Raw genomic sequence first — 13,859 nt, forward strand, 5'->3', positions numbered from 1 at the left:
TAACTGCAGCCTCACACATAAACTCATGTTTTCCCCCAAGAGAATACTCTTTACTGAACATGATTATTTTCATTAATTTCTAGGTTGCTCAGTGCCCCACACAACCTTTCATGTCCCAATTCCAACCCTTGTCCACAAAGCTGCGCTCAAGCAGTGCACTCGCCCGTCAGAGCGAATCACCACATCTACTCGAACACCCACTCGACAGAGGAAGCCTTAAGTGTTCTGTGTTTATTTGCTTCTCGCTGTGACAATATACACCCTGATTTCATCTAAAAATAAAGTAAGATTTGTCAGGCAGCCTATCTCTGAGCATCACAGGTTTCAAGCTAGACCTTAAAGCTTTGTGATACCCAGCAGTGTATTATGATAGCATCTTTAAAACAAAATAAAACTGAAAGAACAGCATATGATCTACATTCTTTGGAAAATAACATTATAGAATGACCATCCTTCTTTGTCCTCTCCCCTACTCCCTTTTACACTTTAAAACCTATCTTGGCTTGCTGGCAGTAAGTGTAATTCAGCTGAATTTAGCCCTGCACGGGCTTGATCATACATCTAGCACCCAAAACTGTCATCTTGGATGTTTGTCAAGTGCATGAATAATATTATGAAACCAAGAATCAGTAACCTTCTGCTAGAGATACATCTCAAACCAATTCAAACTAGACAAACAACTTTAAAAGGACAATGCTGTCATGTTTAGCATTGCACTGATTATTTAGCCACCTAAAAAGTGGTACTAATTGCTGAGTCAGAATTACAAAAGCGGTTGTATCCTATCCTTCTGCTACACTGGAAGGAGGGAAATCAATCAGAATATTATGGACAGGGCCATCTTGATGTGAAATGCATAAAGTGTCATATGGCCAGGTAACTCCAGGCCACTTTTGCAGTGAGACTACAATGTTTCACTTGCAAACTCAGCAGATGACAGCAAGATTTGTAACCTGCAAAGCACTTAGAGAAAGCTGAAACTTCTCATGATAAATATGAATTAAAAAAGACACATTTTTTTCTAAAGTACCAAGTGCTTTCCCATCTCAAAGTGTACTGTTCTTTCCCAGTCTGTGCAGAGAAGAGGGTGCTGCAGTGGCTGCTTCTGGAAGGAAACAAGACAGTAAATAACCCATCAGGATCCCGCTGACGGGCTTCTGGATAAATGCACACCTGCCTCATTGGAAGTAGGTCCCAGCAACACACTCTGTGCAACCTTCTGATTCCAGCTCATGTATAAAAGCTAAAAATGCATAAAAGCTAAAAGCTCTGTCTTCCCTATGACAAGACATATTTATTAATTAGATATAAATGTGATGTTTCTGATACAGAATCACTGACAGGTAACAACTGATATCAGCTGGCATCAACTTCCTACAGTTCTATGCCTCCCTCATCTGAAGCAGCTCTCCCATTGTGTTGTGTGACTGCTAAACAGGATTCCTCCCCAAAAGAGTTTTCTACAAATATTTGTTTGGGACAAACCCACAAGGGCATAGAGCACCTGCAAAACCTCCAGGGATTTCCAAAGCAGTGTTGGACCTCAGGCTTGTGGAATGTTCTGTTTAAAACAAATTGAAGGAAAAAAAAAAAAAAGAAAAAAAAAAAAACAACTGTCAGTACACTGTGGACCTTATAATTAGCTTAACCAGTAAATTTCTGCTTCCCCTGAGGTGCATCATAATGTGTATTTAATGATATCCTTCTTTTCCCTATATCCCTAGCTGTTTTATATACTATAAATTATGGATGAGCTTCTGTTTATATATGCAATCTTTTAGCTGTAAAATAAAGACCACTAATACAGCACTTAGAACACACCAGGATGCCTGCACTCTATCAATGTTTAAACGGGTATAATATGCCAACTGGTCGTTTGCTCTCACTGGCAGTGATATACGGGAGGGAAATGGACTGAGAGAGCAGAGGAGCATCCACCCCTTGCTCTAAGCTCCTCCTATCCCAACATGGTACAGCCTTTGCTTACTGGTAATGAGAAACAGATGGTGCCATCCATCTCTTTTTATGAGATGGAGAAATAAAACATTCAGCCTTGTATCCCTATTTTTAGCACAGGCACGGGATCTCAAAGAAATCTAAGAAGAAAAAAGGAAAAGACAATATCTATAGCTACTACCACACCACAGTGCTGCAGTTAAAAAATCAATAATCTATTTCAGGGAGATATCGCGTGTGTGTTCCTTAACATGAAGATCAATAGATTTTGATCCAGTCAGACAGGTCTCATACAGTTGGTCTCTTGGTACTGGGCTGTCCTCAGCTTGCACAGCTCAAGTTTCCACATACAGCCGTTGCTTCGTGCTACAAAGAGGCATGAGCAGGGAGGTAAGTACTAATTTGTTTGCCAGGTAACAAAGAAAGTCTTAAACACAGGAAGCTCTACTTAAATAATCCTTCTTGAGAAACAGGTTCATGTACATAACTCTAGCCTAGTAATAGTCAGCTTTGGTAGCTTTCATAGAATAAAAAAAGGCACAGATTATTTTTTTTTTTTCTTCTTCCCTTGGGGTTGTTGTGGCCACATAGTCTGTCTACAAAAACCTTGGTTACACTAGGAACATCTGTGCTAATAAATCTGTTGCAAAAGCCGCCTTGTTAGCTGTGGCATGTACTAGTAAGAACAGGTTTTTATCGCTACAGGCAGATCTCTGCTCAAACTAAGCCAACACACACAGCTCAATGGTAGGGTGTGCACACAAATCAAGAGTTCAGGATTTTTTGGTCAGCATAATGTCATCAGTTGGGAAACATGAAAACTTCACTTATTGCAGTGGAGCCCATGAAGATTTGCTGTTACAAGCTTAGACTCAAGAGTTCCAACATCCTGGGAACTGAGAGGGAGTAAGGAGCTTTGCCTGGAAAGGGCATACGGCCATAGGGCCTCTCTGCCAGCTTCCGAAGAAGCTAGGTTTTGGTTTGGAAAGAAAAAAAAAGAATTATTTTTTTAATATTTAATATTTTCATTCTTTTGGCAGAAAAGGTAACTTTCTCAAATGACATACAGAGGAGAAACTGATGCAGTTTAGTCCTCCAAATCTTCTGACAGATGCATGCTGACCATTCATAGCTGAATGAAAGCAAAGTTGAATGGAAAGCAAGCTCAGGAAAAGGAATTTTGGTTGTTCCACCGCTGTTGATGAGAAACAAGCAGGCTGTAACTGCTCTACATTTGCTCTGCATGAATTGCCTTTCAGTGTGCTTTCCAGTAGACCCTTTGTTAGAGCTTCTATGACTTTATTTGTGTTAGCCTAACATAGGCTAACATAACTGCAACTACATTAGCTACGGGAGCAACTGGAGCTATGCTACTGTTCCAAGGGTGTTTGGTTATACTAAGAAAATTCTCCTGTATTCAAAGCAAAGCAAAAAGAGAGACATGCACACTTCAAATGACCAAAAAAACCTAAAACAACCCTAGCAAAGCAACAGGCAGAAACTGAATTTATGGGAGGGGTGAGAGAATCCAGACCAGATGGCCAAATTATTTTGTGTTCCTTAACACACTGTGGGATGACAATTGGACCAAGTGGTGACAAATGTGGTGAAATACCCTGTAAAGAGGTAGAAAGTCCTGACAAAGCACTGCACATACCTGGATGTCTAGTACTGACTGATGGCTGCAGAAGTTTTGAAGCTGTTTGTTGCAGCTTTTCTCACCTTAGCAAGACATTTCTGCTACTCCCGTATTTTCCACAAAATCTACTATTTCTCAAACCAACGAGCCTCCCTCTGGCGAAAATTTGGGACTCAAACTTGTTACTTCAGAACAGAATTTCAAAATGTGTTGAGTTCAAGCTTAACTCTCCATATGCAGAACAACAGCAGGCTTCTGGCATAATAACTGAGGATTTGAACAGCATGTTCCCCTAGGTCCTGTCCTTAAACTCCAGGAAGAAAACTCAGTTATGTCAGACACAAAATTAACTCTCCCTCTCCTGGCTCTTATGTTCCACAAGCAAGTTGCCTAGGAGCTACAGAGCAAAGCGCTTAAACACGCTTACCCTGACTTGTGATCACTTGGTTAACAGCAACAGCTTAAAGGCATTACTCCTTCGATTTGGAAATAGGTGGGGGACAAGAATGCAAGTCTGTTTCGCAGCAATGCTGGCCCACGGTCTTATATTCTGGCATAAATCTATTTTCACTGGCAGCATAAGCTAGCAAACTTAGCTGGGAACTAAGGCCCAGCCCATGATCAATTCTGGTGGCTCTGCTCAGTGCAGGAGAGGTGGTTACTGGCGCGGTAGCGGAGCTACTCACTTGGGAGCAGCAGCATAAAGCACTGTAGCAAAATGCACTGGAACTCATCTGTCACTGTCCTCACCCTCCGATTGCAAAACAGCCTATCCAAGCCTATAGCTTATTTTCACCTCTTTTCCCTTACTGCTCTTCTTAAAACATTACCAGTGCAGCTTGTCAGATTTTCTCCAGCTTTATAGCAGGAGCTAAAGGCATTCTGCTGAGAAATAAGTGAAAGGAGGAGGAAATACTCTTTACTGTAAGACATAAATGGTGCTTTACAGTTGTGTTTACTTTTTTGGTGGTGGTGGCGGCTGTTTTCTTTAAGATGGCTAAGGAAAAAAAAAACATTACAGAAATCTAACATTGTACAAAAGAAAATACACTGTTCAGCAAAAATCCAAATAAAAGCTAAGTAAGCATAAAAACTGTTTTAAGGAATAAACACTCAGGCATTGAGTCCTGTCAGCATTCATATTAAGCAGCAAGATTGCTCATATCAAAAACTTAGTCCTCCCCAATACACTCACTGATACAACACAATGTCTGTGATGTACTTCCATGGCCCATGATGTGCTAGGAAAGCACGTGACTGAGGGACAGTCTGTCCAGACATGGGTTTAATGCTTGTTCTCTGCAAGTCTCTACGTACCATTCCAAGCAGTAAGTATACTTATCCATTATTTCAATCTTCCAGTTTTGTGCAGCAGAAAACATCAGTAGTTGTGCTAAGTCACTCACCCATAACGTGTAAGACCCTCTGCGGCTCCCTGGAAAAGTCAGCATACTCTGATCTGAGACGGCAACAGACGCCAGGCCGCTGCTCCTGGATGGTGGCCATTCAAAGTCAGCCTCGGTCTGCTCAGTTTTGCTTTTCTGCTTCTTTATAATCTGTAAGGTAGGGAGGTGGGGGTGGGAGGGGAGAAAAAAAAGGTGCTTGGAAAATACTATCTGAGCTGTATGGAAGAAAACTACATTAACCCTGCCTCAAGGCAAACTGCCTAGGAAGAACATTTGAGTTTCCCTTTGCTTTTGCTCCAGTTCATGCAAGGATGATTCTGACAACTTGCATGCATTTCTTCTCATCTGAAGTTATACTGCTTGCAAGTGCGTAAGCATCGATACAATAAATCATAATCAATGCCTGTAGGAATATCAGAGGCGAATCAAATAAACATAGAAACCTGTTCCTACAGTAGCACTTCAAACACTAGCAGCATCTAAGTGTCAAGTATTCTCTCAGACAAGAATTTTTGCAAGGAAACATAAGATACCAGATATGAGGGGAATTTCAAAGGCTCCCGTGACATCTAGACACACTTCTACTGAAAGCAAAGAGGTCTTAGGTGCCTAGGCGCTATTTTTGTTTTTGAAAATCTTACACAGTCTTAAGAGAGAAAGAAGATCATGTAGACTACCTGTCTCCCTACACTGACAGATTATATCCTTCTACACTTCATTTCCACAACTCCTTTGACTCCAATTTAAAATATCTACAGAATACTATTCTACAGCATAAAAGATCTTGTTAGGCAGCTTTTGACAAAAGTGGTAGCAATTCAAGCTTGGCTGAGAGAGTCTCTGGACTATCAAAGATCTGATAAGCAGAATTAATCTTCTAATATCCCTATTAAAAAAGAAGGCGGATTATTTTCCATTGAGCTGCTGCTCTTCTGGCTTTCTTGATAGCCTTATAAAACCACGTTCCTCTTCTGGTGTGACCCATGGTTAAATGCCACATCCCGCACACAGATGTGGCAATTAGCTTAGTTCACATGGAGGGAGCCTAACTTGGCAGAGCGGTTACTTTACTGATCATGGGAGCTCAGTAGCATTCTGTTCATGCTCGTTTTGCCTTGCTCCAGGCTGTCCAGACAAACTCAAGGGATATTTGTTCCCACTTGCCCTCCATTTCTGTGCTGCGTCAGTGCCAACTGCAAGCTTCGGAAAATGAGCTTTCCGGAAAAAGCCACAGAAATCAGACACACAGAGGGTTCTGTGATTTCTTGGGTGTCTCTCACGGCATCATTAACAGAATTATATTTTAATGATTGATGTTTTCTTTGCATGTGTTGCTGATGCAGGCTTCAGTAGAGTTGGCATCATCAAGAGCCACACTTCTTTAGGTTGGAAAACTTTGTGCCCTTTGGGAAGTGAAGTACAGATGTAAAATTCCATTTAGCAGGGGCCTCCCCTTCCAAGCAAGGATATCACAGATCTGAGGGAGTGGCATCACTCAGCTCTGAGGGTGTAGGCCATCAGTTTAGTCACTGGATTAAGCTTATTTATAAATTGATCTCTCTGTCAGATGTAGCTGATTAAGCCCATACTGTGATAGTTGAAGTTGCAACTTGTCATTTACTCTACTTTCTACATTGGTGTCAGCCTTTTCCTGTTAGCAGAGTCACAGCTCACCAGACTAAAGGATCGTGTTTTGGCTATTAAAGACAAGCTAGGGAAAAAATGCATGCCATACCTTCTGCACGATGGTTGTGGCCAGCTCTTCTATGAGGTCCTCCTTGTGTTCCTGCAAGTAACAAGCCTCATTCTGCTTGTCCTGCATGAAAACAGACAACCGTAGTTGCTAAAATCACATAAAACCAGCCTTTCCACAGAAATGGTATAGATCAGGAAATGGGCAATATGCCCTATTGGCGCAGTGGGAAGAAATTACAAGTACTTATATTGCATGTCACCTTCTGAAATGCAACTTGCATCTTGGATACAAGTTCATAAAACCCACACCCAACTCTTCAGATATGGCATGAGATAATCAATACTACTTTATTTTCTTTTGTATCTACTTGGTTTTGTACTACTACCCAAATTAAAAGGAACATAATTGTTATATTTAAGTTAATAGAGTTTTTTTGGAAAATGTTACCAGGCTGTCACTGTAGGTCTCTGCCTTAGAAATAGCTTCTTCCACTGCTTCCTCTGCAACACGTAAGGCCACAGCAAGGGTATCCATCATGCTGTGTCCTAGGCGAAGAATAGGAAAAAACACCATGTTCTTTACATATGTACGTTTTGCATAATAGCTCCAAAATTCAGACTCATATTCTGGACATATATTCAAATCTTAGGCTGTTCACGACAAAGTTTGTTTTCTCAATCCATAATCATACACAGTAGCATAAACACCTTAAGACAGAGAAATTTGTCTACGTCTCTACATTACTACTTAAATGTAAATATGAAATACAACAAACCACATTTTTTTTACATTGTGTATTTTAGAATCCAGCAAAACAGTTGGGAGGAAATCACAGAAGAAAATTTGTAAACTTCCTATAAACACCAATAGAATATAAGAAAGAGAATGAAAAAAATCTATGAGCATAGGAATAGAAATGGGAGAGAAGTAACAAAATCTGAACATTAAGAAAATCACGCTAGAATAAGTGTGTATTGGCTGTAATACTGAAGCAAGATATCCCAGCATGGTACAGAAAGGATTTTTAGTATCTTGCTAAACGTTTCAGCTAAAAGACTATTGGGTCTGTGATCAAGACTTCCCAGCACTCTAGGCTATTTGTCCGGTAATCCGAAGTATAAGGACTGTGTTTTAATCAAAGGAGTTTTTAGCAGCATACCTTCTGTCTGTCGGTAAAATGTAGAGTCACTGCCACAAATACTTCCTTCATTTTCAAAGCTTCCTTCAAAAAAACCTCCTTCTGCTCAAAAAAGACAGTACCATGCGTTAGTATAAGAAGTACCCATTATCAGCAGAGGCATTATTAGATTAGAATATTCACTCAAGATACAGTGGCACTGCACACAGAGGGATAACTAGAAAATTCCTCCTACCTTTTGTATAAACCATGACTGCAGCAGTTTTTGTAGAAAATGTGACTGCTTTTATATGAAACACACCTCATTCATTTTAGATGGAGAAAACTATTCGTACAGTAAAAGAGAGAGAGGAAGAAGCTACTAGGTACAAAACTTACACGGTAGAAGTTAGGTGCAGGGAATTTGCCTTTAATATGACATTTGGGGTTGAAATAGATTCTACATTTTAAAGGGCAATGCTGTATAAATAAGCCAAACCCCAGACACATATACTAGTATTTATCTTCAAAGGGAACAAAAGGTTTACCTAGCAGTCACACAGAGTGTAGAAGAGAGTTAACAATGACATTTAGACTCAAAGGCCTTCCTTAGAAAGGTCTCACAGAGAATGCACATGCCACTGCGACTTGTCATTGCACTGTTCACACTTCCATTCAAGGACAAATTCAGTGAGACCACGGCTTAAGTAAAGGCAACACATCATAGTACAGTTCTGAAGGATCCATCCCCACAGTTTTTAATTCCATTGTCCCACTTCTGCCCTCACTGACAAGGATTTTCTTGTCTTCACACGTTTGTTCTCAACTGTTACGGAATCTTCTCTAGAAAAATGAATTTGATACAGAGAAAGCAAAAAGACTAATAAATCAGAATTTAATGCATAGGCTGCTTCTCTCTAGAAGCTTTTATGCCAATATTAATGAGAGAAACACCTAAAATTTTCACTCAGGACTAGAGAGTCCACTTATCATGCTAAATAATTTCAGAAAAAGACAAAGTAAAGACTATAGAAAAATTACATTCTCTGTACAAATTTCAAAAGAATTACCGTAGGTATCTGGTCCAATAAATCCAATGAACTTTCAAACATTCAGCAAGCTGCATTTTGAGTAATTTGCTAAAGTTACCAGTATGACACCAAACACCAATTCTAACCCATTTTATATCTCTAATTACTTTTCTTATGGGGTGATGCATTGTAACACGATAGTTAAGGGAGAATTGTGTCTTTTCATTTAAAAGGGCGATGCCAATACTTAATCAGCATCTTTTAACTGTTTACAAACATCAATACAAAAATAAGACATGGCCAGTTCCAGATCCTTAAGCATGCAAAACTCTAAGTGAGGACAATCTAAGTTTTGGTCAACCTGGATACTGGATGTATCCCATGTTAACCAAATTTTGCTTCAAACACTCTGGAAATATGCTCCAAGGCCAAATACTGAATGCAAAATTATTTTCTCATTCATTGACTACTCAGAACTTTGATAAATTTTGGAATACAAGCTAGAATACAAACGGCAATTTATTTATGGACTGAAGATAACAGTTCTCCTGTATCACTGGCATAATTAAGATTAAACATTCTTTGAATTCTTAAAACAGCTCTCTGGACACTTCACCTCTTTTTTCTCTCCACTGAGGTATTTCTTTTAAAAAAAAAAAGCCTTAAAAATTAATTTTTGAAATAATCTCAAAATTTCATTGTCTCAGCTTGCGTGCTAAAGTAGATAAGCCAATACAAAACCAACACAGCTGTTTTTACCTGTTACATCAGGACAAACTCCACTCTCCAGTCTATGCTTCTTGTATAAGTTCTTCAGGACTTTGGCACTTCCAAAACACTTAAAGCGGCTTTTGACATTATTGTAGTACCAATCCAGGGACTGGGTCCTTAGAAGCCTAAAACAGAAAAATAAACTACGTATTTGGAATCATTGTACAACAAATAAACATAAACAGTTTACCAACCTTTTATGTAAAAAGGGATCTTTTAGGCCTCAGAGCATAAACATACTAATTTCTGAATACTTCTGTATTGTTTGTACTTTGCAAATGTCCAGTATACTGAGGCAAAACCAAAAAGGTAACTCATGAGCAAATATGTGCTTCACATTACTGAAGGTTTTATTTGGTTTTGCTACTATCAGAAGAGGTGCTTTCCCTTTTTACATTATAATGCCAACACAACAGCCTTTTGAAAAATGTAAACAAGCCTTGGAACAGTACAGGAAGGTTTTAAAAATAGCCTTTATTTACACAGATTTACAGGTAATGTAAGAACATTAGTCCATTAATGCACCATAAAAAATAACGTTTTCATAAAAATATATCACTGCTTTTATTTGGGGAAAACAATAGGGAGACAAAGCCTAATCAGAGGATCTCAAAGCAGAACGAGCAAAGAATGGTGGGCAGACAACCTTTTGGGGGGGAAGGACCCACAAGTGCAGTTTGGTTTCTTACTTTCAACAGTAAGCATCACTGATGTCAACAATTCATCCTAATGGGTTTGTCCCCATAGCTCATATACTTTTATAAAGCCATGAGATACTGTCAAGGTCTGTATTCTTTTCCACATGGCAGAGAGCTCTTGCTCCACCTGCTACTTCAGTAGTGGGTGGTAGACAACCTGCACCATATTCCCAGGCAACACAACCACAGGTTAATGCAGAGTAACCCACACGGGACCCATACGTTTCCTACCGAAGGTGTCACTGGAGAGGGGGATCCCAGGGCCCCACCTCTAAATTAAAGCTGACTTACTCGAAAGCCTCCAGGAGGGAGAAATGAGTCTGAGCCAGTGAACATGAACCAATTCTGAGTGTCTGTTTCCCCATTTGAGCTCATTTGTTCCCTTGCACATTGCCACAGTAGTTTATTTTTAACTATTTTACTGCACTTTGTAGGAACCAAGATATTTTTATAGGACATGAAAACATTTCATATAAAACAGTCTTTAGTATAGGCTGCAAAGGTAAATTGTAATAATTATAAAAATTGGGGTCTTGGTTCTAGAAGCTCTATGGAGCTTATTACATAATTAAGCAAAGAGATGATTCTTAACAACAAGATTTTAGAAAACAAAAAGTTAAGGTTAGTGTCTGGTGTCAGTGTCTGAACCCCTAAAGAAATTATGTTACTATCAGGAGTGCTGGACTTATAGCACTTCCAGACTTGAAGACACACAGATGATTTAATTCTGTTTTTTAAACATGGCGTTGTGGGTGAAAAAGAAAATAAAATCAAAGCTCCACTGTAACCTTTAGATTTTCCTTCAGGGACTCTGGATTTTTCTTTATAAAGTGCAAAGCAAGTGACAATTCACAATTTTTGTTTAACACCCACCAGTTCATAAGCAAATATAATCTCACCTATTGAGAGACTAGCAATGTAGTTCTTACTCGGCACTGAACCTCAGGAGATACTTGGTAACAAACAAACCCAATGAGCCCGGGGTTTAAACTGAATGTTTCTAGTCTGGCTCTGGATTTTTTTGAGTTTCAATATATTGGTAAAAAGGAATATCCACTTCATGTAAAGCATCATGATATAGTCTACTTCTCTGTCACCACTGGAAAGTGTTTAGTAGCAAACACCAGCAGTGGGAAATTAAAAATAAAAATCAATGAAGCCTATCGTATTCAAACTGTAAGCTCTTAAAAGTTATGTTAATTGTTCTATTAAAGACAAAAACTGAAGAAAAAGCACATAATGGAACAGAAGCATATTTTTTCTGTATGCTGTGTCAGGAATTAGACGCAGGAGAGATGTTTACAGATAATGTAAGAGTATTAGCCCTTCTCTATCTGTTTGCACAGTAATATCCCAAGCCTATGGTTCCCAAGGAGGCTGATTAGTTCTAATATTCACCAGTCTACAAATATCACTAACATGTGACAAGGGAAAAAAAATCCTTTTTTTTCTGGAAAGTGTCCTTACACATGGTGCACAGATGACTGACATCTGACGAAGCAAAAGTGGCTGGTAATAGAGTACGAGCCATGGGAAGCAGGCCTAGGTCTGTCTGTGAAGTACAGGATTTCTGAATTCCTATAATGCTGCCACCAAGTAATCTGTTGTGAAGTCTGTCCAAGTCCTGACCTGCTGACCAGGGCTTGGCTGCTGGCACAGTGATAAATCTGTGAATGGAGACAAATTTCTCTCTCAAACCTGCAATTCGTTGGTGTTTTTAGAACCTGCCGCCTTTGTTGGCAGGAACCATTTGCTTTCATGGAAACTGCATTAGAAAGGAACAAACGCTATGTCTTCTGCTTGCTGAGTTTGATTCATTTTTGTCCACTGAGTTTCTACAGGTGCTGGGAGTGTCAATATCACGGAGTCACAATCATGATGGATAAAACAAAGTTTGCACGACTGGGTTGGAAATAGCTTAGCAGGAGGTGTTGCCCAGGAAGGATGCTCTTCTGCCCAGTGAACACAGTACTCTCCACACTATCCAAAAGATAGGACTATCACTGCTGGTGGACTCACGGCACTGTGAGTCCTTAAATACATTGCTTTAGGGCTTTCAAGATCCCTACCAACTACCTTAGCATGTTTACCAAGCCAGCCCAGCTCCACTAGCTCAAAATGCTAAACTTGTCATCTTCTTGGAAGCCAAGTAAAACCAGTTCTTAATGTTCAGACTGAGTGACAAGGTACCAAAAGCCGAAAGTCACCTATCTCATTGTACAAACTGTATGGGTTAAGATAGTCACTTATGAATGCTGGCCTGTTCTGCGCTCCAGTTCAGTCTGTGTCCAGTTCTGGGCTCCCCAGTTCAAGAATGATGAGGAACTCCTAGAGAGAGTTCAGAGGAGGGCTACAAAGATGATGAGGGGACTGGAGCATCTCCCCTGTGAGGAAAGGCTGAGGGAGCTGGGCTTGTTCAGCCTGAAGAAGAGAAGACTGAGAGGGGATCTTATAAATACTTACAAATATCTTAAGGGTGGATGTTACTAGGACGGAGCCAGACTCTCCTCACTGGTGCCTAGTGACAGCACAAGGGGCCATGGGTACAAACTGAAGCATAAGAGGTTTCAGTTGAATATGAGGAAGAACTTCCTTACTTTGAGGGTGACAGAGCACTGGAACAGGCTGCGCAGGGGGGTTGTGGAGTCTCCTTCTCCGGAGATATTCAAAGCCCGCCTGGACGATGTCACCTGTTCTAGGTGAACCTGGTTTAGCAGGGGGGTTGGACTAAATGATCTCCACTGATTTTTTTAATGAGGGGAGACATTGCTTTGCAACTAAAGAGACAACATTTTCTGTACGCGAACTCTGGAAGAGTCAACAGGATAGATTATACAAAATGATCTCCACTGATTTTTTTAATGAGGGGAGACATTGCTTTGCAACTAACACAATTTTAGAGACAACATTTTCTGTACGTGAACTCTGGAAGAGTCAACAGGATAGATTATACATCTGAAAGCAACAACGGAAGAAGAGATGTTTGCCTCTTTGCACTAGCTAATCTGGTGTAAACACAAGGATTGGGATTTTTTTTACAAATTTCCTCACTGCTGCAGGATTAACACTTTGTGAGTAATCTAATAATCTCATGCTTCTCTCCTATGTTGGAGAGCTACCAACAACTCCAAATCTACGCCTCTGTCCTGCACATATTTTATAGCAGATTACAATGCCTCCTCTAAAGCTTTTCAGCCTCTTAACTTAAAATAAGTCAAAATGTCCCTTCTGATTCCTCCTGGGGAGAAAGGATTTGGAGAAGAGAGTAGTTCTCTTATAGATACTAAAATAAAGGACCCACTCAAAAGAGAAATAAGAGCATTTTCACCTTATTTCAAAATCCTTTAATGTTGAGCTGTATTTTAAAGCTGTATTCTGCAAAAGCGGTCCATGAGTCCAGAATAATGAAAGACCAACAGCACTAGCATTAAATTGTTAAACTGAAACACTTCCCTTATTACGTCTAATAGAAAGTGTGCAAAGTCTCTCCATGAAATAAAAGTTCACACTGAAAGGGTGTTAGTTATATGCATTTTAAAGAAGCA

General features: G+C 39.8%; 1 protein-coding gene across 3 annotated transcripts in view; it reads right to left on the reverse strand.

The window, feature by feature from the left end:
* The window catches only part of LOC104123721 (myosin VIIA and Rab interacting protein), a 218,126-nt gene that overhangs the window by 45,013 nt on the left and 159,254 nt on the right, over nt 1–13,859 (reverse strand). For 2 of the 3 annotated variants that reach the window (XM_035891597.1, XM_035891596.1), the window contains exons 3-7: nt 9,605–9,741; nt 7,857–7,937; nt 7,145–7,242; nt 6,737–6,817; nt 5,002–5,151 (exon numbers count right to left, since the gene is read on the reverse strand). In XM_035891597.1, coding sequence (XP_035747490.1) covers nt 5,002–5,151; nt 6,737–6,817; nt 7,145–7,242; nt 7,857–7,937; nt 9,605–9,741 — 547 coding nt within the window. Of the gene's footprint in view, nt 1–5,001; nt 5,152–6,736; nt 6,818–7,144; nt 7,243–7,856; nt 7,941–9,604; nt 9,742–13,859 lie in introns of all 3 variants that reach the window. The other variant, XM_035891598.1, reaches the window with a different exon arrangement.

This window comes from Egretta garzetta, unplaced genomic scaffold, assembly GCF_000687185.1.
Source record: "Egretta garzetta isolate BGI_Z169 unplaced genomic scaffold, ASM68718v1 scaffold403, whole genome shotgun sequence".
In the NCBI taxonomy this organism is placed as follows: Eukaryota; Metazoa; Chordata; class Aves; order Pelecaniformes; family Ardeidae; genus Egretta; species Egretta garzetta.